The sequence below is a fragment of the Nothoprocta perdicaria genome, unplaced genomic scaffold, assembly GCF_003342845.1.
Source record: "Nothoprocta perdicaria isolate Ctin4 unplaced genomic scaffold, notPer1 scaffold_17, whole genome shotgun sequence".
In the NCBI taxonomy this organism is placed as follows: Eukaryota; Metazoa; Chordata; class Aves; order Tinamiformes; family Tinamidae; genus Nothoprocta; species Nothoprocta perdicaria.
In genome coordinates this window covers 5,535,944-5,560,552 of record NW_020454871.1, presented here as the reverse complement: position 1 = coordinate 5,560,552, position 24,609 = coordinate 5,535,944, and the positions used below count along the sequence as shown (strand labels likewise).

The following is a 24,609-nucleotide window of genomic DNA, read 5'->3' as shown; positions in this document are numbered from 1 at the left end:
GGGGCGCGGAGGTGGCAGCGGGCGTGAGGGCTCGGTTCGGTTCGGCTCGGCTCGGCTCAGCTCAGCTCGGCACCCTCGCCGTCGAGCCGCTGGCGTGAAGGCCCGGCCGGGTGGCGGGCCCAGGCCTGGGCCGCCTTTGTCGCCTGCCAGTGGCCTCGGCCGCAGCCCGCCCCCGTCCTCGTCGCTAGGCCCGACTCTCCTGGCGGCCGCTGCCCGGGCCCGAGCGCCCCCTTCCTGCGCCAGGACCGGGATTAGCGGGTGCCGGCACCTGCTCCGCAGCCGGGCCCGGGGTGAGGGAGCCGGGTGCTGCCGAGCCCCGCGGGCCCCGCAGAGCTGGCCTTTCTGCCCGGTACCTCAACCGCTGCCCCTGCTTCCCCTCCCAGGTGCTGAGCTCTGTCTGCCTTGATGCAAGCTCCGTAAGATCAGCCATTCCCGCCACTTATCCCACAGGGCAACCTCTGTGTGCTGAAAGGTCTTCTCTGCACTTCCCGAGCCCGTCCAGGTGTGGCAGGGACTGTCCACCAAAATCTTTAACCTTTCTGTCTTGAGCAATCTCTAAGCTGACAAGGGCATCAAATGTGTTGCCTATTATGTTTCAGGAGTATTTCCGTGCAGATTTTTAAGTAAAAGTTTCTGAAATTTCTGTTAATGTGTTAGCTTGGATGTTTATTATCTATATTTTTTTGAAAAAAAAAAAAAAAAGGCCCCTATTTTGATTTTCCTTTTTTTAAATTAAAAAAATAAGGTTGAAATATAAAACAGTTGGGAGTCATTTTGTAAGACTTTTCAGTAATCTTTTACTACTTTTTATTTTTCATGCTTTTTAAGAGGTTGTGGAGTGGTAGTAATCTTCATTATGCGTAGAACAAAAGTAGTAGAGAATAGGTGGTTACACAGAAGTTCCTTTTACAAAAAGAGAAAAAAAAAAAAAGGGAAAGATGGAAAAGCATCTCATTCTACTCACAGAAGCTCCATTTTTGTAGTAGAAAGCCCTCCCCGCTTTTTATGTCGTGTAGCTGTTAGTGAACTGTGTCAAAGCGGTTGTCATGTTAGCACATCAGGCTAACAGGTTCTGGTGTGTATTGTGCAGATGCAAACGCTTGTGAATGAAAGGCCAAGGAAAAGGTGTGCTGTAACTGCATTTCTAACAATAACAACTCAAGTATTCACTGGCTCCTAAACAAGATGAGGTTTATATTGCCTTTGGTAATGATCTTCTGCTTAAAATGGTTGGATGATTGCTGAATTCGTATCAGTTGAGCAGTGTTTGTGATAAGCCTTTCTACTGAGCTTAAGTGTTTAGTGATTTCTATATGCAAAACAGAATAAAATGTATAAACTTGTGCTAATCATGCCTTTTGAAAATACGTAACTATAATAAAGCATTGTCATATATTTTATCTATAGTGTTACACTCAGGTGGAGGAATTTGCTGTGTTTTTTTTTTTTCCCTTAAGATACTCTAGTCTTTTTTTGACCAAAGAAGACACCTATGATTACATCTTTTATAACTTGTACAGGTTACTGAGATTTTTATGACATTTGCGTGAGGAAAGAAACTCCAGATCATATAGTGGTTGTTGAATTGTTTTAGTTCTCAAAGCTTTGCTATGGGAAGGACAACTTAACTTTTATTTTTTATTTTTATTTTTTTTTCAAACCATGGTAAAGTCTCTCATGATGCTCAAGAAAATGGTAGAGTCTTTAAATACAATGCAAGTTTCAGTGTTAATAATGATTGCATAAGGCAGTCGATTTTTCTCATATAATCTTGTATAACAGGATGCTTGATCAATTTATTTCCCAAAACATATAGGATTGGTAGTTTTAATGTGTTCTATAGGAGTTCCTGTTCTTTTTTTAAGAAAAAAGTTTGCTTGGTTAATAAAAAAAACAGTGATGTTTTAAATTCAGTAATGAAATTACCTTTAAAATAATGTGTTTTTTCTCAATTTTTGAAGTATTATGAAAAAGTATCAGGTTCAGGTTTACTTATTTGATTGCTTTATCAACACAAGACCTTACTGACCCAAAACTGGAACATGAGGTTTTTATATATCCTGGGTGTTATGTGCAATAATAAGGCATCAGAGTAGACCCTAAGCTGTAGCGCCTGTTTACTTCCTGTAAGATTCTTTCAGAACCCTTATTCATAACTCAGTACATATTTTTATTTGCCAGTAGCAGAACTAATTTATGTAACGCATATATGAGAATGCACTGTATTTGCTAGGTAGGTCTGTTACAAGTTATTTGTAAAACCCAGACATTGGTTGAAATGCGGTCATCTTATGTTTCTATTTTCTTCAGATTTATCTCTATCTAAAGGTACTTTAATAAATTACTTGCATTTGTTTTTGTACTGCCAAATACTGTGCAGAGATTGTGTTGGAATCTGTGCAACTGCTTAGTGTACTGATCAGTCTGGACTCCTTGTATTACTATCTGTGGATCTATATATTTCTTCTGTACATACCTGTAAGTTCCTCTAGCAAGGAAGTTGTTCTTTGCATAGTGCCTGCCACAATACGATGCTGACGTTAGGCCGTATGTACTTTTATAATAACATATGATAACTTATGACAGTGATACCTCTGCTTTTTTTACGATAGACTGAACATACCAAGGACCCTTCAAGGGAGAAGTAAGGCTTTAATAATTTACTTAACTGGAAGTTTATGTAATATGTTAAGCTTCAAGATCAACCGAAGGAGGTTAGCATTCTGTGAATGTGAAACTTTGATACTTGATCATCCTACTGCTTTGGACATGTTTGTTACTTCACTTGCCCAAGGAATATCATTGTATTAATTAACAGATAAAGACCTGGGAGTCAGGAAAGCTTAATTGTTAGGAAAAAAGGGATTTAGTTGCAGTTGTGCCATCCTGACTGTAAAATGCAATTGCTTGTGCCTTACCACAACAAAAGACCTACCCACATCGGTTAAACTATGCATATACTTAAGTATTTGCAGGCACATGCACTTTGTGCTAAGTACTGTTATTACTGTGTGTGGGAGTATAGTTGAGAGTATAGGGCATTGCATATCAATTGGGAGGCATGATTTAGTTTCTGGTTCTGCTATGCAAACTTTATGCATGCTCATCAGTACTTCAGAATCTGTCTTTAAATAAGCTATCCCATCCTAGTCCAAAACCAACTTTACTTTAAAACTTTGGTTTTCAGAATCAGTTCTTTTTTCTTTAGTTGATTTTTACTTTGCAAGTTACTGCAGGTTGTATTAATTTTTTTTTTCAAACTTATTACATTACTGTCATACTGCGGTACCTCCGTTTTAGAGTTACTTATCCATCTTTCATAGGTGAAATACAGAGTTAGAGTAATAAATGTTTCAAGAAAACTCCTTATGTTTTAATCTGTTTAAGTGGGAAAGTGTTGTGGTGGCTCTTTGTCATATTAATTAGGCTGATATGATACTTTTATTGTAGTGAAAGAGCAACTATTTTACTTTAGTTTAAGATGTACTCAGTTGAGATTTGAAGAATTAATCCACTATCTTGTTGGTATTGGAAAGGAGTGCGTCTACCTTGTCTTCATTCCTCATGGCTCCCTTTGATGCTTATCTTGGTAAATGTAACCAACTTGCAAAGTTGGCAAAAAAAAAAAATGCTTTTTGATCAGTTTTATGCCAGGTTTGTCAGGTTATGTAACTGATCCAAGAACTGGGGCTGTGCAATGGAGAAGAGAGGAATGTAAGGAAGGCATGAACTATCTCAAAGAAATTGCCCTTTTGTGCGCTAACAAGCTATTAAATCACCTTAGCTGAACTGCCTGACAGCGCATTCAGGAAATGTGATTGTTTTGGAGAAAACATCTGTATGGAAGAACAAGAGCACAGTTATATATTAATTTAGATGCTTTATATTTATCATTAAAACTTCAGAAATTATATACATTTTTAAAAAAGCAAACTATCTTACATACTGATCTTATTGTGTTCTTAATAAGAAACAAATCTGTTTATCAACATAAGTTGTGTGAAGTTGATTGCTACTGTTTTGGTTGTGTTGAAATGGGGATTAGAAGAAGCTGAAACTGATTTTCTATTAGATATAACTTAAGTGAGCTCTTCAGTCCCAGCACCCAGTGTAGTTGCTGATACAGTCTGTTTGGCATGACCTCATGACATAGAGGTTGAATTGTGCAAAAATGGCTATTTTCGTAGGATTGCCACATCACTACTATTTGTATGCAGAACTTAAAAAATGAATGGGTATGTAGTTTCTTCTCTGAAGAAGGGTACAAATTAAACCTTAAGAAAATCTACCTGAGACCAAATTGATGTAGTCTTTGAGGACAGCTGAAAAAGTTAATCACTTGAGGGAGGTTGAGAGGAAAAAGAGAGAAGGAACCAGCATATTCACGATTGACAAAGAATGGTATGCCATCACTTTTTATTGCAGTTGGGTTTATTTGCTGATTCCATTATATTTGTATGTCAAATTTTCCATATTCCAGTTGTTTTGAAAGGGTGTGTACACACACCTTGCAGTTGCTAAATAGAATACTTTGACTGCTGGAACTGCTGTTTGTTGAGAGATAATAAGTCTGTATAGGATGCAAATAAAATGAGTAACTGATTGCTATAGAACTCTTGCATCACAGATCCTAAGCAGCTGTGGTAGTATATCATCATTGCATAAGAGATCACTGTTAAATTTCGTGTAAGTGAATACTGTAGCTTTACCATGCAAATATGGTGAAAGGAGGCCTGAGAAGTGACTATAGGATACCAACATGACAGATCTTCCCAGCATATAGTAAGTTCTGTTAGTGATTAGAATACTTTCTTACCAGTTGACTTCTGTCTTTTCTCTGCTAAGAGCGTGCATCAGGAAATCAGACACATGATTGTGATAATAGCAAGTTAATACTACATTTTTATGTAGTAAATGCCTACATTTTTATGCCTACATACTGAAGGCAAAAAAACTACGTTTTTTTTGGGTTGGTGTGTGTGTGGTATGTGTATGTGGTGTTTTTGTTTTTCTCTTCCCTATGCTAAGTTCCCTGTGAGAAAACAAAATTATTGGAACAATACAAGCCATACTCTGCCCATGATAAATAGGCTGTATTTCCTTGCTGTGTAACCCCTGTGAATTAATATGTACTCTATAAAACATAAAGTGCAAACCCAAGTTCTTTTAGACAGGAAGGAAAACAACAAGTGTGTGTTATACTAGTATAGGACTCTTTCTATGCTTTTTATTGTTTTTGGTTAAAATTAACTGATCTTTCTTTATTGCAGTTTGCAGCTATGCCGTGCTCTCAGTGAAAATAAAAGCTACGATAATATGGGTTTCAGAGGTAAGTTTATTTTTGTTTGTTTTTATCAAAGAAGCATAACATAGAAACATTCAGTTAAAGTGTTTATATGTGTATTTGCTTGTATTGTTCATGTGCAATGACAATTAATAAACCTCAGTGGAGAATACTGTAAATACAAGGTAGTACAACCCAGTACAGCTAGGTTAGTCTTCAGATGTCCCGTCAAAGAAGATCCTCGGATGATCGTAAACAGTGGTGGAGTAGCCTGTTTTCTGCTCTTTTCTGTAGAAAATGCAGTTCTACTTTGAACTCAATATAGAATAAGGCTCATGGAAGACTGCTTACTAGTTTGTGAAGAGTCAGATTTTTATTCTAAAGGCAAGTCTTGTGTAAAAGCCCTTGATGTATGCAACTGTAATTATGTGCTGCAGAAAGTATTTTCTCTAAACAGCATTTGAGTTACAGGCTTTCTTACTTATGAATGTACCCTGGTGTTTTTTAAGATTTTGCAATTGTTAAGAAATATTTCTAAGTTTAAAGGAGAAATAATTTTAGGCTTGCTCTGCAGAACGCAGAGAGAGAATGTATTGGAAGAAAAGTTTCAGTATTAAGAGAGCAAAATAGCTACTTGATTCGAGTAACGTCTTGGTTCTTGCTTAAATGGTCATAATGGGCAACTGTATTAAGGTAAATTATGTAAAAATGATTTAGTTTGTAAGTAGCACTTCCAAAGAGGCAGTGTGGTGGGTTTTTTTTTTGCTCTTATTTCATAGAATCTCTTGAAAGAGTCATTTTCTATGATGTCTAAGACATCATGCAAAAGCAATATAGCAGTTTAATTTAGCAGTATCAATTTAAAAAAACCCACTATTGTCAGGATCTGCTTATCACATTTACTTGCCTGAAGTCTACAACTTTACTGCAGATATTGCTTTAAAAGGTAAACAAGCAATTGCCTAATATGTTCATCAACCATTGTCATCTTTCAGCAGATATCCAACAGGCTTTGTATGAGCTTGCTTATCACGTTGTCAGAGGAAACCTAAAGCATGATCAAGCTTCTAATGTTCTTGGTGATGTTATAGTAAGTATATATTCTGAGTAATTGCATACCTATTCAATTTTGCAGTCTACAGTGAAAGTCTGAATTAAAATCCATCAGGACAGTGGGCAACAGACTTTTTTTTTTTTTTTGTATTTAACAATATCTTGTTAATATCAAGTCTTCTTACATGCAATGGTAATATGCAGGCTGTCAAGTTTTCTATATAATTTTCACTTTTGGGGAAGTAATAAATATATGTTAATTTTACCATAGTTAAAATTAAATCATTATGTGTGGGTATAGTGATACAGATGTGTTTTTGTATGTACTAGAATAGATTTCACTTGCTATTGCAGTGCGAATGCAATGCCACCTACTGTTTTTTCTAATTACATCTCTCTTACAATGCAACTGTCTACCATTTTATTATTGAAATGCAAGTCTGGTGACTTTTAAAATAATGCATTAAATTGATTTTTAAAGTCCTTATTCAAAGCATTTTAAGAAAAAAAAAAAAAGAAAATAATTTTTCTCTTCAACTTCTAAGATTCCCAAAATAGAGTATGAACATATCTGCAGATTCTTCTGGCCTGAGATTTTTAGGTGTTATAAAGATTTTTTTTTTCTTGCCTTTCCATATGGTTTTGTTAATAATCAATATGTCAGCCAGAGTTAGATATTAGTCAATAACTGAACTGTTCAATTTACTTCAAAATTATTAATAGTGCATATAAACTTGTCTTTTGATCAATCATGTCCTTTTTATGTGCTGGAAGTCTAGATTCGAAGTTTTGGTCTTTATAACAAGTGTTACATTTTCCTTGTTAGGAATTTCGGGAAGACATGCCCTCCATTTTAGCTGATGTATTTTGCATACTAGGTAAGCTTTATTCCCTGTCTTTCAGCATTAGGACAACTTTGTAGAAAAGTTATATGCATTTGTTGATTTCTTCGGGGAATCTTATTGTGTCTATGAAAACTTGTGTTTTCTGTACAAAACCTGTGTTGATTCTTCCTCAGTATATCTCTATCTTCTTAATATCTCTTAATTCTTTTTTTTTGGTTATAGTCTCTGTAGGTTTACCTGTATAAAAGCAGTGGGAATTTGTGTCAATAAGCTGAAGGAGGTAGCTTGCAATAATGCTGAATGTTTTAGCTAATGTAATCTGTGACTTTCTGTGATTATCATTCTTGCAAGTTTTTAAAATAAGTTATCTTATTCACAAATAGATCTCATGTTCTCAAAATGTGTTTTGTAAATATTTTATCAGTAGAATGATTTTTAATGAAGTGGAGCTTATCCTAGTTTTCCAAAATCTCAAAGCAGCTGACATTGTTTGCAAAATTAGGATCTGCGAACATAGAAGCCTTTAAAGATCTGCAGTTTTACTCTGATTGTAAAGTGGTGGGGTTTATGTTGTATTGCGTTGAGTTCAAGGTGTGGGGTTTTTTGTTGGTTTTCTTTGAGAACTTTAACCCTGCATACCTATTTCTTAGCAGATTGTATTCTTTATTTGCCATCCATCTCCTGTTGTATATCGCCTTAGTCTTTTCAACGAACTTCTGCAAACTAATTTGACAGTCCATTTGTTGAAAGAGACTGGGGTTCTCCAGAAAAAAATATGAGCATGTGTTCTGACAACATATGCACAGTGAGGCTTAACTAACTTTGCACGTGCGTTCTCAATTCTGTAATGTCTAATGGATGAATTTGAATTTTTCACTCATAATATTTCCTTTTGTGTACTTGTCGTCTTGTTCTAAACCAGTCTTTGTAAAGTGATCCTACGCGGGCACCCTTCTGGTTTTTAAGCTGGGCTAGAAAACCTAGTTCAGTTGCTGCATGAGCCATTAGTAACTTGGAGTGGCAGAGCTGTGTTTGCACTCTTCTGCAAACTAGCATAAGGTCAAATGCCATGTCCCTATTAGTAGCAGAGGAGTGGTATGGGGCTAGGTTTCAAGCTGTGTGCAGAAATGGCATTGAGTTGCTTTCTTCGTTATTTTCCCTTTTCATCCCCTCTAACATTTCTTAATCGTTACTTGCTAGTTTTTGAATCTTTTTCTGATTTACTCCCCTAGTCAGTGTGTTTCGATAAATAAACTTTTTTCTTGTCTTTACCTACGCATCCCTATTTTCTAGACTGATTTTTTTCTGCAGATTCTTCATGGCTAGGAAGCTTGGGTGCTAGGGTTCAGATATCTGGCAAGTCTTCTGACTGGTTTTCTCTGATAGCCAGTCATTTTCCAGGCTCTCTGCATAACTGGGGAGTCTGTTTGGGGATCTGTTGGCATTTTCTCCCTAGTTCTAATGTGCATGTTGGGGTGCATATGTTTTGGGTTCTTTGTCTTAAGATGGTTATACTTGGTTGCTGCCTTATGACCTCATTTCCCATGGAAAATAATTCAAATCAGTTCAAATTTTGACGATTCAAAGAATGAAAGTATGGAGTTAAAACTGGTAGATAGGTGCAGACCAGTGAGTGAACAGTAATTACTCTGAAAACAAAAATGTACTAGAATATCCTTACAATAAGGATAGAAGTGTCCTGTTTTCTAGCATTCACGTTTTGCTGCTTTTCTGTTGGAACTGATTCTTAGTGCTTGGCGTAAGCCTCATTCTGACAGAGAGAAGAGCAAGAAAAATCAAGTGTGGCATTCCTGCCATCTGTTTGGTCTACTTTTCCATGCAACTTATGTGTAAGAATTGTCATCAAAATATAATATAGCTGGAATGTGGCAGGGAGCTAGCATGTTATAAACTTTTACACAGTGTTGTCGTTGTTAGCCATCAGAATAGTTTTAAAGGGAAGAACCTCTTCTAAATTCTCTGAAGATGCCTGAGAGTAAACCTCCCAGAAATACTTATTTTTTAAAAAAAATCTCCCCCAACCTCCACCTTCCTGTATTTTAGATATTGAAACAAGCTGCTTAGAAGAAAAAAGTAAGAGGGATCATTTTACCCAGCTGGTGTTAGCATGTTTGGTAAGTTGTATATACAGATTCTCTTTGATATGTACAACTAAGTTTAAATCTGACAAAGGAGAAGTTTAATAGCTTTCCAACTAAAATGCAATAGCATACTACTAAAAAATTAGTTATAGTACATATATTATAAATACCATTTGGGATACCGTTATAGCTATGTCAGATATACCAGCGCATTTTTACAAATGCTGTTATAAAATTCATTAAAACTTAAATGTTTTTTGTAAATTTGATTATGTAGTTCTTTTATGTCTAAATGGGAAAAGGTGTGGAATAGGATCTTTTGTGGGACCAGCTAAGTAGAAAAAAAGTGGATTTGTGTTTTCTGTGCATTCATTTATTGCATTCTTCACTACATTTCTGTGCTGGAATCTAAATGCTAAACAAATGTAGAATTTGTAACCAATAATTCAGGTATTAGAACGCTCATTGAAGCTGCTCTGCTTGTATAAAATACATGCTTTTCAAAACAAATTTCAGTTAAGTAACTTTTAGGTGTGTGGCTTTTTACCCTTCCTCCGGCATTGGCTACCTCCATGCTTGATAAGGAATGTATGTAGTGTGATGATATACCATTGTATTTGAACCTCCTTTTTTGTTAAGGTACCTATTCAGCCTAAAATGAAGCTTAGGTGTCTCCTAGATTTGTGTAATAGAGAAATCTGATGCACATTCTTCATCTTTTTAAATTCGTTTTCTTTTTATGTTTTATATATATAGTATCTTGTATCTGACACTGTTCTAAAGGAGCGTTTAGACCCAGAAACACTGGAGTCACTGGGACTTATCAAGCAATCGCAACAGTTCAATCAGAAATCTGTTAAAATAAAGACAAAACTATTGTAAGTTTTGGGTTATGTTTTGGTGGGTTCGGGGGAAGGAGGGAGGTGAAAGGGATGGTACCCTAGTCTGGTAACTGTTAATGATGTTCTCTTAAAATGTATAATATTTCTTTTAATAAAATAATTAATCTTCTTTAGCAATGTGTTGTATTTTATATTGGCCTCTGTGTTTGGAATTTCCATCTTTAATATTCAAGAAAGTGTAGAATAAGTTTAGGTCTTTAAAGAACAACCTGGTTAAGGTGCTAAGCACTTCTCCAGCAAAGCATGCAAGAGCAAGCCTTACTGTTAAGGAGAACCATAATGTTTTTAAATGCTTTGCTTTAATTGTTTTGAAAGTAAAGGAGAACTAGACATGCTTGGAGAATACTAGCTACCTTGCAAGTGTTTGATGGTGGCTTTTACTGTACTGCATCCTATACTATTGGAAATAGTGGAAACAAATTATAGATTTTTTTAAAAAGATATACAAAATCGGCAGTTTGTATATAAATGTAATATTGATAGTATAAATGGGCAGTACTGTAGCAATATATTCAACTGTGTATCCAAATAATTATGTTTAATTTTTGTTTATTTACAGTTATAAGCAACAGAAGTTTAATTTGTTAAGAGAGGAAAATGAAGGTTATGCAAAGCTGATTGCAGAACTGGGACAAGACTTATCTGGAAACATCACTAGTGACTTAATCCTTGAAAATATCAAATCTTTAATAGGTAAGAAATTTGCTGAAGGGATATGAATACTGATATTCCTATGTAGTCTTGTGACTACAGAAAGTGGCTCTATGCTGCTCTTTTAGTTGTTTGTGTATCCGGTGTTGGGTAATGCAGGCATATTGTCTGGTAGTAATACATTATATGGTAGACCATCCGGGACCCAATTAAAAAATTGGCAAGCTCCTGTTTCTGCAGAGGAAAAAAAAAAGGTTGGAAATGTTGCTTAGTTTATTTTGGATACAGCCTCAAGTATAAGGTGGGTGTGGGTTTTTTTTTTTTGAATTAACTCAGCCCATCTTAGAGTCTAAAGAAGTAATTATTTTTCTATTTTAAGGTACTCTATTTAATGCACAAATTTTCTTAGATATCACTTCTTTAAGAATATTAATGAAGTGGCATGAGTCCTGTTTGTCATTTGTCAATATTTTTTGATTATGAGCCTCAGTAAAGGAGTATAACAATAAAAGTGTGTTTAAAAAAAAGTCTACTACAGTGATTTGCATATAAAGTTTTTATTTTTATAGAGACTCTTTGTTAATAGTCTTACCACACAATTAAGGGTTTGAGTTCCATTTTTTCACACAGATAACCTGACAGCTGTTTAAAAAACTCATGTAAACAGTTCCTGCCTGCTTTTTTCCTGCTGCTGTTGTAGAACAATTGTTAATATTGTTGTGGTATGTGGTAAGTTAGGGGGAAAATGGACCTCGAAAGTAACCTTGGTAACACCAATGTGGAGCATGGGTGTTTTCTTTGAAATCATGACTGCTTTTAGTTACTGTTTAAAGCCTTAAGCTAGTAGTGGCACAAAGAAGAAAATTGGATGCATATTTACAAAATTATTATACCAGTAAAATTTCTTTTTACTGATATCTTTATATTTTTACTTTATCTATGGATACCAGTAAAATTTCTTTTTCAGTATTGTCCCTGGAGTTTTGATGAAAACCTTCACATAAGGGAAGAGATGGATATGGTTACAACACTGGCTGAAATTGATCAAAATCCATGCTCTTATTGGAAGGAAAAGTGCTTATTTCCCTCCTCTTTTCTTCTAAGAAACCTTTCTCCCTAGGACTAGCAGTAGTTCTGAATTAATAACTATACAAAATGGCTAGATTAGAGTCCAGCTGCAAACCAGGAGTACTTTTTAGATACAGAATCATTTTCAGCTGGATGAATTTTGTGACATTGAACATGAGTGTCAGTAGAAGGGCCGAAGGAGCTCATCCCTTTTGGTGGTAGGCGTGGGATTAGTGAGATGTGGCTTTTGGTTGTTAAATGCTGATTTAAGTTTCATTTAATCTGAATTAAAAAACTGTTTAGTTCCATTGTCTACTTCAGTTTTGATACAAGTCAAAATTGTGCTGTGTTTGCAAGGTACTGTGTTCACAGGTTATCTAGATTGTTTTGCACTATGCTGTTCTGTATTGAAATTGAGTCAAAATTAATTTTTTTTAATGACTTTGTTATAGTAAGAGAACAAAGTGAAAAGTAGCCATATTAATCTTTGTTATATGTTCTTCTCTACTAGGATGTTTTAACCTTGATCCTAACAGAGTTTTGGATATTATCCTGGAAGTCTATGAGTGCAGACCTGAGTATGATGATTTCTTTGTACCATTGATAGAGTCTTACATGTACATGTGTGAACCTCAAACTCTCTGCCATATCCTTGGGTTCAAGTTCAAATTTTATCAGGTAATGCATTTTCATTCTGAAGCTGTTTTGGTAGCTGTTCACACTGATCTGCAGTACTGAACTGCAGTAATAATAGTTTTTTGCTGCTTTTTTGCTGGTTGTGTCTGTGGTTTCTGTGTATGTTTCCTTTTTCCCACTATTTCCCGTCATGTGTGTGGAAATAAAGCTTTAAAAGCAACTATTTTATCATTTTGAATGCAGATCTGTAACATTTTAGTGTAGTGTTAGTTGTTTAATAAATCTACAGTGGCTTCTTTGCTTCCTCCTACCTCGTACTCCCCTAAAATTTGTGGTCTTGTATTTTTCAGGATCCAAGTGGTGAGACTCCTTCCTCCCTATACAGAGTTGCTGCTGTCCTTTTGCAGCACAATCTCATTGACCTGGAAGATCTGTATGTTCATGTAAGTGACAATGCTTCTCTGTCAAATGCCTAAAGAGGGAAATAATTGAAAATGGAGAGTGAGATTTTTTTTTTTTTGCACGCAAAGCAATCTACTGACAAACAGGAAATAGTGGTTAACTTTTAATACTATTCCTTGAAATCAAGTGGAATCAAAATGTGTGTCTAAGTTGGTTACTTGTGGATTTTTTTTTGTAGTGATGAATTTTTTACTTACACATGTAAATGCAAGAGAGAATATATGATGCTTTTGAATAATTGCTTTGTGTTAAGGTGTTGAATTTTTGTAAATGATACCATCACATGTGTGTATTTAACTGTATTGCTGCAGATTTTTTTTTTTTTTAAATTGGCTAGGGCATAGGGTTCATGCAACTGCCAGTTGTGAGGAAGGCATAGTTATTCCTCAGCTGCTCTTGATTTCCATATAGTCTGCTAATAGCTTATTTTCTTTTAGAGTTATGGCAGGACATAAGTTTTGCCTGGAGCTCAGGTGATCAAAAGTAACTGTAGGTCACTTAAATCTTCAGAAATAATGTATATGTTCTGTCATCTTAGCTTCTTCCAGGGGACAATGCCATCATTGAGGAACACAAGCGAGAGATAGTAGAAGCTAAGCAAATTGTCAGAAAACTCACAATGGTTGTCTTATCCTCTGAAAAGACTGAAGAAAAAGAGAAGGAGAAAGAAAAGGAGGAGGAGAAGACTGAAAAGGTAGAGGTGTGTGTGTGTGTACAACTTCTATCAAAACAAATGTAAACCCAAGATAATTACTACTATAAAAACATTTTTGTATTTGTTTGAAATACATATACAGATGTGCAAGTAGCAGTACTTGTCACAGTGCTAACGTCTGTTTTGGTGGACGTGCTTCACCTCCAAAGATGGAAGGCTGGATCAAAGATGAAGTCTGGATTTGCTCCGGATTTCAGTTAAAAAACTCAGTTTAAAATTATTGCTTCCAGGGCTAACTCATTTCATTCTTCCTTTTGACTTTTATTGGCTCCAGTATGTCCCAGCACTTGTATACTATACAAATTTCTATCAATTATGCTTTCTAGGACTTGTAGTATAATTCGACTTGACATCTTACAGAAGCAGATGTAGTAAGAGCACATGTTATTTCCTTCAGTTCAGAACTGATAATATTGCTGTTTTTGTGCAACTATCCAATGCTGTGAAAAAGACTTTCATTGTACAGTGTTCTGCAGGTTTTCTGCTTCACCTGTTCCATTGTATGGGTAAATGGATAGTTTTATTATAGTGCTGCTATGTCTTATCTTACATTAAATGTATTGTTAGTGTTGCCCTTGGCTCTGATTTGATGTATTCAAATCTTTAATACAGAGCCATTTAATTTCCAGTGAGCTTTTCAGTGGTGTTTTATGAGTGTTTTAAGTGCTATCCAATATCTTGTCTTTAAGAAAAGAAAACTTATTCAGTGCATTTTGTAAATGGGATATACGCTATGTGCCTCACTCAGTATGTGGCACATCCATCAATGTATGGAAATCCATCAGTGTGGTGAAATCCATCAATATTGGCAACCTCTATTCTTAATTCTCTTTAAGCCTCTTCAAGATATAGTCTTAGTTGTGAACCTCTATTTGCTCTTACATATATCTTGCAAATAGGGATATTTGGAAAAGTTGTTGTAAGCTCGTATGTAAGGTTATCTTCCTCTAGAGAAAGTGCTAATACAAATATTACAATATGCAGCTGTATAATAGATTTTAAAATCTTTTGTGAGAGAAATTCTTTGGAGAAAATGCAAGAAAAACTTGCATCTTTAAATCCAGATCAAAACAGAATACAGAGTATTTTTAAGTATTTGCATTTGTCTTCGAATGTCATATAAAGAATTCAACTGAAATAGATTATTGTAGTTCAGAAAGTGTGATCAGAGATTTTGCCAAACAACTTTAACTTCTCAGTATTTTTAACTTTAAGCCAGATGCTTGCTTCTACATGGATGCATGTATTGTTTAAGTGTGTTTATTGTATAAATGTCTGGCTAATGTTTATTTTAAATGTTTTTAATGCATTATTGCATAGCTGAAATAACATAAGTTTTCATGTTTTAAGTTAGAGCTACATTCTGGTTAAGAGGGAGTAGTAGAAAGATTTTGTAAATGTACCTTTTCACTAACTATTTGTTTTATTGCAGCCACCTGATAATCAAAAGCTTGGTTTACTGGAAGCTCTGTTAAAAATTGGTGACTGGCAGCACGCACAGAGTATTATGGATCAGATGCCTCCGTTTTATGCTACTTCACACAAGCCTATTGCAGTTGCCCTTTGCCAACTTGTACATGTGACAATTGAACCTCTGTATCGCAGGTAAAGCAAAGAGTAGAAACATTATTGTTAAATGTGGGGAAACTACATAATACTTGTAAACATTAATTTGCTAGTAAGCTCAACTGCATTGATGTGTTTCAGAGACTTTCACATTCACTTCATGTAGAACTTTGTTCATGTTATTTTCAGGGTTGGGGTACCTAAAGGGGCTAAAGGGTCACCAATTCCTCCTTTGCCAAACAAGAGAGCACCAAAACAAGCAGAGAGTTTTGAGGACTTGAGAAAGGAAGTGTTCAACATGCTTTGTTACCTTGGACCTCATCTTTCCCATGATCCCATTTTATTCGCAAAAGTGGTGCGCCTTGGAAAAGCATTTATGAAAGAGGTAGGTAACATCAGAATGGTTTGTTTGAAATTAGGAAATATCTAAGTCCTCCTGATGTCAGAAAATGGTACTTAAAATATATCCAAATACTGGAGGAACTGAAAAATTGTATGAAAATTTGAAAAAAAACTGTATGAAAAAATTTACAAAAAATATGGAAACTGTTGAAAAACTCTGCAAAATTGTTCTTAAAGCATTTTTTTAGTGAAGGGTGGATGCTTTTATGAAAAACTTAAGAATAGCAGGTTTCCAAATGGTAAGTTACAGCAGTAACTAATTTCTTGTTAAAGTCTCCATATTGTCCCCACTTATGAGCATCTTTTATTATAACATTTTTACATTATACTTGTATAGTGTGTGGTTTGTTTTTTGTTTTTAAATGAAGGTGAGATATTAATTACATGGAAAAGTAAATTTTTTAGATGCAGAAGACAATAGAGAATAGAACCTGGTAAAGATCCAGTACTATAAAACTGTTGTTTTATTTCATATGTTATGTTAAGTAGGGGGTGGGGTGTCCCTGTTGTTCCAGTTAAAATGCTGCTATTTTTGAATTTGTGTCAATGACCAATCATTACTGTGTCAATGACCAGTCACTACTGTAATGATTTCACTGTGGAGATTTAAGTTTCATTATAAGCCCTAAAGTTAGCTGTCCTTAAAAATGAAATGACCTCTTGATTTGTTGTAATCATTGATCATAATTTCCTATATATATTTTGAAGGACATTTGCGTGACCCATTTTAAAAGACTGCAAGAGAACTTGCTTGTGTTCTGAACTCTGTTAGAATTTAAATAACTGCTCAGATTGAGGCCAGTGAATTGCATTCTGCTGCTTTTCTGACAGTTTGCTATTTGACTAGCAAATTTTATTTATTCCTTCCTCCTCCCCCCATTCAGGGTAGATAAAGGTGGTGTTCTAGTGATGGGAATCACTAGTTTCTGTTTCTCATTTTCTTTCAGCAAAACAATTGAAGGGATTGGTTGAGGTGAATTATAGGGGGGAGTGTTTTACAGCTTTTTTTCATCAAATATCTTCAATTTCAACTACAAATAATATTTGAAAGTTCAAAATTTGAATTCTGAACATACACACTTGATGGGGTGCTCTTGTACACAGCAATACTTGGTGATGCAGAACTAAAAATGTCTGGGGACTGAAGATGCTTCTTGTCAAACTTTTGGATTTGGGTCGAATGATTTTGATCTTGCACTAAAGTTATAATGTGCAATGGTCAGGTGGCAGGAGTTGCACTAAGTTTGGTTTCCAAGTACTGATTACAGTAATGTCATGCTAATTATAAAAAATGTCCTTCTTTCACCTACTTAATGATTGTAGGAGTATAATTTCTTAGCACCTCTGTATCAAAGCTATGAGACCTACCTGTAGCTGGTACTCCTACTTTCTTATCACACTTATTACTTGTTGATTCCTTAGAAGATTGGTATTTGAATGATGCAATATTTTGTATTGACAGTGCCTTTAATTTGGAAATGATAAAGATTATAACTTTGCTGCTAGCAACAGAGTATCAGGGCTACTGTGCAATTAAATTACTGAGGGTTTGTGAGAGATTCTGTTCATGGACACTTACAGTAAAAGGTAGATGACTTAGTTTTAGGAATATCGTGTAGTTTTATTTAAGTACACGAATATGATAGCTTAATGTGCTTATGACAAGAATGAGCAACATCTTAGCTATTTACTTTAGGTCGGAACTGCGAAGAAATTCTTCAGTGGCGGAGTGGTTAAGGTAACATAGGGGAAGTTATTTTTAATGCATTATTGCTATCAGCTTGTTTGTATAGTGGTAAAAGTTACATTTAACACAAGAAATATTTATAACTGGAAGTGACTAACTTATACAGTAGTTTAAAAGTTAGTCTACTAACATTGCACTGCAGCTTTTGTGCTCAAGTGTAACTTTAAAATACTGTGCACTTTGCTGTATAGGCTTTTAATATGCTTTTCACGGTGAGTGGAACAAGAGAGGAAAGGAGTGATTTGATGATAAGAACTGAAAATTTGAGTGGATTTTATTGTGAGAGAAAGCTGGACATATAGTTGATAATATATCTGGTAATTGGGTTTTCAATAGTTGAATACCAAATATGGCTTCTCTCTCTTTAGAAAATTCAATGTGTTTATGTAATAAGATATTTCCTTGACATTTTGGGTTTTGCACATATTTCAAAAAAAATCAGAGGAGGTCAATATATATGTAAGCAATATGTTTCATTATATGTTTGAATTTCTGTTTAAAAGAAAAGTAAATTACTATTTCTGTGTTGATTCTACTCCTAATGATAGTTCTCGGTGTATTAATACTTTTGATTCTAGAAATGCTTGAGAAATTGTAATAGTGCTTACTGATTTACCAGATAATTTGTGTAGCCATTATGTTTTGTCTATTGCTTATTAGCAGTAAATCTTACCAACTCTGATGAATGTTGTGCTTTTATTATGCCAGAAACTTCAAGTTATTATCACAGCAGAGCACAGCAGTTACTGTTGCTGAATTGCTGAGCGTGTGGAAGTTCTGGCATTTTCTGCTCCATAGTAGAGCACAAGATGCAGTTCTGGGTGATGTATTTATTATTTGTCAAGCTGAAAACAAGTGTGCCTAAAAAACAGGAAAAAGATGTAAACAAAAAGCTTCTTTTTTGATTCCCTCTTTAGCTCTTGTGAAAATTAAATCATTGGTCTTGATTATAAGCAATCAGTTTTCAGAGGTTTAGCTAGAAATCAGAGCTCATAACAGTCAAGTATTCTCATGAGCTATGCATGTTGTTGAGAATAATCTAATCCACTGTGCATTGCTTTAAAAGCTCCTTAGGATATTCAAGCAAAAATGCTTCATCCTGCAGGATGATCTGTCTTTAGATTGTTAGAATGTTTCTAAATAAGCAATTTAATTCAGTTGGTATATTTTCCAGTATTTTCTGGGCAAAAAAATATAGTTATAATGCATGATATTGATATCTACTTAGGAATTTCACTTGGTTAAAAAAAAGTTCCTTAATCTGGGCCAAGTGAAAGAGGGCAATTTGATTGCAAGAGAACAAGGATTTCACATGTGCTAGATATAAAAATGAATGTAATATTCTTTGGTAGGTAATAGTGAAGTGACATAATATTTTAAGTCTGACTTCATCCATGGAGATCTTAAGTGCATTATGAAAAGTATTTTAAAACTTCATATGAGTTTTGCAAATGTTGCATGATGTAATGGATAAAACACGGTACGTCTGGATGAGGCTTATTTATGTCCAATATAAAGTTCAAAGATGGTAAAAGCAGATATTAAGAGAACAAGGTGCCAGGAGGAGAAGAGTTATCTGAAATACATGAGAGCACTGCAGCATGTGGAGTTAGGAGCAAATACACTGCTGCAGATGCTGCTGATGAAGATTGGTGAGGATGTGTCTAGTTTTGGAGGTGCATTTCCACTCACTGGGCCTGCAACAGTTTTAATGCTAACAAATCTGGAAAATTAAACATCTACTTGGCATGTAGCCCCTTAGATTCATGCTTTTGCTGAGGTAGTTTTATTCTAAAATTGCTGATTATTCTATAGTTAACATGACAATCTTTGTTACAGTTTCAGTCTGATGGAAGCAAACAAGAAGAAAAAGAGAAAATGGTGAGTTTCTTAAAGACACTCAACCCCCAAAATGACCATAATATACAGAGTTGTGCTATTTTGGCCATAAAATGTTTAAGAGCTCTCATTCTTCCTGCAGAGTGCTTTCGTATTTGTTCAGTAGGATGGCAGTCTTTTTATAATTAAGCTTGAGGAACTCAACCTGTAAAATGTTCTCAATTTTACTGTTCCTGTCTTTTGAAGAAAGAGTTTATTTTGCAGAAAGAAGTTTTTATTTTAGACTGTGTAACCTTATATTTAAAAATTACTTCCCAAGAAGAATCTTACCAAATGCTCCCTATAGACTTCCTTAGCATGTTTTACTTTTTCTCCCTTCCTACTGCTATATCTGTTTTTCCTGTGAATTCTTTGAAGTTATGAATGCAGTTTGCTGAGAAGTTTAGTGCTTCTCGCAAGGATTTTATGCAGACAAATAAAACATTGGCAGCATACGTTGTCCAAGAATTAGCTGGCAAAATTACAGTGATATATTATGCTCTCTTAGATTTTTCTTGCTGTTCAAGATGTCATAATGTTGAGGAAAAATTTGTATTATTTGTGTTTTATTGGTCTATTAAGATGTGTAATTCATTCATGTTTTTCCTTTTGATATACTTATTGGTTATCTTTTTTCTTGTTTTTATCTCAGGAGATCTTATTTAGCTGCTTGTTGAGTATTACCGATCAAGTGTTGCTTCCATCCCTTTCTTTGATGGACTGCAATGCATGCATGTCTGAAGAACTGTGGGGAATGTTCAAAACTTTTCCATACCAGTACCGGTGAGTAGGATAGTTGTTGCTTACATTTCTGGGAGTGGTCTCTCAAGGTGACAGTACAAACAATAATTTTCCTTTTTCTGCTTCAAATCGTTCAAGGTATCGTCTTTATGGGCAATGGAAGAATGAAACGTACAACAGTCACCCTCTTCTAGTGAAAGTTAAAGCTCAAACCATAGATCGAGCCAAATATATTATGAAGTAAGTTGCCACATTCCACAGGAAATTATCAAATGTAACTTACTCTGTTTAATGTCACCAAAGGAAGAAACACTTTGCAAAAGTACTCCTTTTTGGACTCAATTATTTTATTAATATTTAATGAACAAAAATTATCAATGCACTATGATTTAAAAACTCATAAGTAATGGTGCAGACTGGCTTATCAGCAAAGACCACTGGCTTATCTATGAAGACCAAGTCTGGTTAAACTCTAACCTTTCTGTGGTAGGTATGTGGTTGCTGATAAGTTGTCTTACTGGAAGAGGTGATTATGAATCACTTATAACTTCCTACATGCTAGCATAGACCAAAAAAGTTAACTTTTCTTTAAGATTAACTCCACACTTTAAATGTTTGAATAATATGCACTGTTAATTTAAGTTTTAAAATATGGATGGCAGTGCAAAAGAAATTTTCCCAAGAAGGATTTTTAACTGAAGCTTGTGGTGGTAACTTAAAAGCTGCCTTTTTTTGTTTTAGACTTGATAATTAGAAAGGGGGGGAGGGGGAGAAGAAGCCCTATGTGATCTTTTCTCTCAAATAACCCTCGTAGACTGTTTTTGTTTGTTTATTTATTGCAGATACAGTGCTTTTTCTTGATTATGTTGTTAGTTTTGGGATAGGCAATTTACATTATTTCTGGTTTCTGCAGTAGATTCTTCTTTCATAGAAGTTTTTGACAAAATACTAGGTATTGTGGTGGTATTCAATCACTGAAACAGAAATTATACCTGTGTGTGAGTTGTGATCTGGAAATAAGTAAAGCTAAACGTGCCAAAATGTCGTATTCTGCCCTAGTGTTTATATATGCAGTTTCCGTGTGCACGTTGACTTAAGATTTGCTGTTAAGCTGGTGTCTTTAGTAGGGAGTGCTGTTGAGATTAAACCTGACGAAATTGGCAATGTTTTCCAATGAACAGAACACACAAATATAAGTTAATCTGTTGCAATAAAATATATTCTCTTTTACAGGCGTCTAACGAAGGAAAATGTAAAACCCTCTGGAAGACAAATTGGAAAACTCAGCCACAGCAATCCTACAATTTTATTTGATTATGTATGTAATTATACGTATTTAAATATTATTAGGGCCTGTCTGTAGTTATTTAAATATGGTAACTTGTAGTCTTTGAGAGGGTAATTTTAAAATCACTGTTTTTGACACTTTGATAGTTTTAAAGTATGATGGTTCTCTGTTAGTGTAGAAACACAGATCTGAAATGTCAAACATTACAATAAGTGTTGGGTAACCGCATGTCTGCCCTGAAAATTGTATCTACTTTTGTGTGGGAGTAAAGCACTTAATTTGTCATGGCTAAGGTGGGACCCAAAGGTATGCAGTGTTGTGCTGATCATACAAATTCAAGTTAGGCTGCTGGGGGCAGTTGTGGGCGTGTTTGAAGAAGAAATTTTTATATGTAAGGTCCATTAGGTGAAAACTAAATTAAAAATTCGGGGAGTTTTTCCAAAATTTTTATGGTATTATAAAATGCCTGACAATTGTAGAAGCATATTGGTGAATTTCCATCTTATTTACAGATGTGATTCTTGATTATTGCTGAATTGGTCTCTAAATATTGCTTCAAAGATGTTAATTACGTGTAACTAATATTCCAGTAAGAGCTAAATTGGATTAATACAGAGTATTTTTGTTCTCTTTCATATTGCTAAATGAGAATGAAAAGCAAGGCTGTTCTGTAGTGTTTTATTATAGCTAACCACGGAAAATTCCTCTTAAGCAATTTACTGCTGTTAGTTTATTTTTATAATATTAATAAAATGTTTTAGTGATTTTTATTCTAGCATAGCTTAAAAACTAAAGCCTCTGTAAAGATTTTAAAGAAAAATATTAATATAGAACTATTTTGCATACTAGAGCATGTTTCACTGATGGATGCGTCTCTCTTACTTTGGAAATGGCTTAATGTTCTTTTTAATTATGAAAAATGTTGTGTCTAGGACTTGAGGACAAACTTGGTTTTTATTTTAGCTTAATAAACATTGGAAAGATAACATAGAATACTATTACTGAATACTGAATGCATTTTTTGTAATTTTCAGATTTTATCACAAATACAGAAGTATGATAACTTAATAACTCCAGTTGTTGATTCACTGAAATACCTCACTTCGCTGAATTATGATGTCTTGGCATGTATCCTTTCATGTTAATTAATGCAGTTAATAACAGTGCCAGACGTAGCTTAATTCCAGATTATGTCTGCTGTCCTTCTGTAAATACTGTTTTCTTTTGCTGCTACTTTTTGCTAGAAATATTTTAGTGAAGTTTACAAGTATCTTGATCATTTTCTGAGATGCAGAGCTTCTCTCTGTTTGACCTCTCCCCACTTTGGCACTTTGAAAACTCTATCTTATTTTTAGCTGTTGCCATGTTTTCATTCTGTTCTTGGAGGCTTAGTAACCTATAAATAGTGAGGTAAGACTTTTTATGTTTCCTTTTCTTTTATGACTTATTTATATTATAGCTGTTGGTTTCTGGGTCCATTCTCCTGTTATTGCTATATTTGCATGTTATGCTCATTTGTTACAAATTCTAAAGGTGAAAAGATTGAGGAGAATGTTTGCTTTAACTCTACTGAAGACTGTATTATTGAAGCTCTGGCAAATCCTGAGAAGGAGAGAATGAAGCATGATGACACCACGATCTCAAGCTGGCTACAGAGTTAGTATTTTTTCTGTGATCCATTCATGTTTAAAGTATTCCACCTTTCCTGTGGTCTGCAATACTTTGATCTACTAGTTAATTTTTTAAACAAAGGAAGGAGGTGGTAAATTTAATCAGTAAGAATATATCTTTCCTGTAGTACAAAACATATTACTGACTTTCCATGTGTATTTGATTACTGCTTATTTTATGTTGAATACTGCATGGGGCTAGGTCAATAGCTGTTTCTTCTTGCTTTAGGTCTGGCTAGCTTTTGTGGTGCAGTTTTCCGAAAATACCCGATTGAGCTTGCTGGCTTACTTCAGTATGTAGCAAACCAACTGAAAGCTGGGAAAAGGCAAGTCTTGCACAATTATTCTGTATAAGCTATTTTTATGATGTGAAATGCAGTATTTGGATGTTTCTTTTTCTGGGAGAAGGGTACTCTAGGGACACTGTGTAGTTACTCTGGCAGTGACAAAACTCCCTGTCTGTTACCCAGAAGTTTAAGAAATTAAATTTGTAGGAAGATTAATACACTTAGTGAATTTTCCTCTCATTGTGTATTGATGGTATATTTTTGAAATACTGTTTTTATCTGTGATGTTTCTGGTGCTAGTTGTATTAACCAACCAGACGAATGGTGGGGGGAGATTCCTGCCTGTTTGGAAAACTATCATAGAAACTACCGTACGTTACTTAAAGAAGAATTCATGGTGATGGAAGGCGTGATTGTTTCAGTTTTCAGTTTACTCTTTATCACAATGTCTTCTCTGCAGAAATATCTTCAATATTGTTTTTGTTATTTGAAATATTTTGATTTATTTAACGACCATTGAATTGTTCCTCAGTACATCAATATTAATCATTTATTCAGAACTTTAAAAACAAGCTTTACAATTTGAATCTTCCTTTTTTTCCATTGTCCTATCCTGTTACCACTTAGTGTTATTATTTTCTCTCTCATTTTTTGTTTATTTTTGAATGGATGTTTTTTATTATGTGGGTGAGTACTGATTTATGATATGTTCTGTTATGAATCCCCCTCTGCTTGCTGAAAGGCAGGTGGTACCGATGGAGAGAAGGCAGCATGTTGCTTCAGGGTATTCATGTTGAGAAATCTAGTTTTTTTCCCTTCCCTGCAATGTAGACGCTCAGTCTCATGTGCTCCCTTGTCCCCAATTTGTTATGTGTTCTGATGATGGTACAATCACATTGATCTACAGGAGAAAGGTAAGTTATGTTTCTTGTATTTGCCCAGTATTAAGTAGTAAGCTATTAACTATTTCGAAACAATAAAATTATTTTGAAATATGACCTTAATATTTGGGATGTTAAGGTTGTAGTGCGTTTAGTAGTGTGGCCTGTTCCATAGGACAGGAATATTTTATTTATAAAACATTCTGAAATCATACAGTTCCTAAACAGAACATGGAGAATATTTGTGTCTGGTAAAACAAGGAATCTAACAAAGCATAAGTTAGAAAAATATAAGTATCCAAATGCATAAATAAAAAATTACGCTTTGGAGGGCATAGGTCAAAACTGGTTTAACATGGGTCACAGATTTCAAAAGGTCCTACAGAATTCATATTTGAATGATCATGGTGTAATTTGCTAGACTTCAGATG

The 24,609-nt window shown here is 34.9% G+C and overlaps 1 protein-coding gene across 1 annotated transcript in view; it reads left to right on the top strand.

Moving 5' to 3' along the window:
- Nucleotides 1-4,759: 4,759 nt before the first annotated feature.
- Nucleotides 4,760-24,609, top strand: part of THOC2 (THO complex 2) — a 37,608-nt gene continuing 17,758 nt past the window's right edge. Inside the window, exons 1-20 of the mRNA XM_026035932.1 lie at nt 4,760-4,782; nt 5,271-5,329; nt 6,280-6,374; nt 7,164-7,215; nt 9,247-9,317; nt 10,041-10,162; nt 10,746-10,879; nt 12,417-12,583; nt 12,892-12,984; nt 13,542-13,697; nt 15,151-15,323; nt 15,474-15,669; nt 17,383-17,424; nt 19,273-19,314; nt 19,964-20,094; nt 20,191-20,292; nt 21,286-21,370; nt 22,375-22,468; nt 22,916-22,996; nt 23,240-23,336. Coding sequence (XP_025891717.1) covers nt 4,760-4,782; nt 5,271-5,329; nt 6,280-6,374; nt 7,164-7,215; nt 9,247-9,317; nt 10,041-10,162; nt 10,746-10,879; nt 12,417-12,583; nt 12,892-12,984; nt 13,542-13,697; nt 15,151-15,323; nt 15,474-15,669; nt 17,383-17,424; nt 19,273-19,314; nt 19,964-20,094; nt 20,191-20,292; nt 21,286-21,370; nt 22,375-22,468; nt 22,916-22,996; nt 23,240-23,336 — 2,015 coding nt within the window. The remainder of the gene's footprint in view (nt 4,783-5,270; nt 5,330-6,279; nt 6,375-7,163; nt 7,216-9,246; nt 9,318-10,040; nt 10,163-10,745; nt 10,880-12,416; nt 12,584-12,891; nt 12,985-13,541; nt 13,698-15,150; nt 15,324-15,473; nt 15,670-17,382; nt 17,425-19,272; nt 19,315-19,963; nt 20,095-20,190; nt 20,293-21,285; nt 21,371-22,374; nt 22,469-22,915; nt 22,997-23,239; nt 23,337-24,609) is intronic.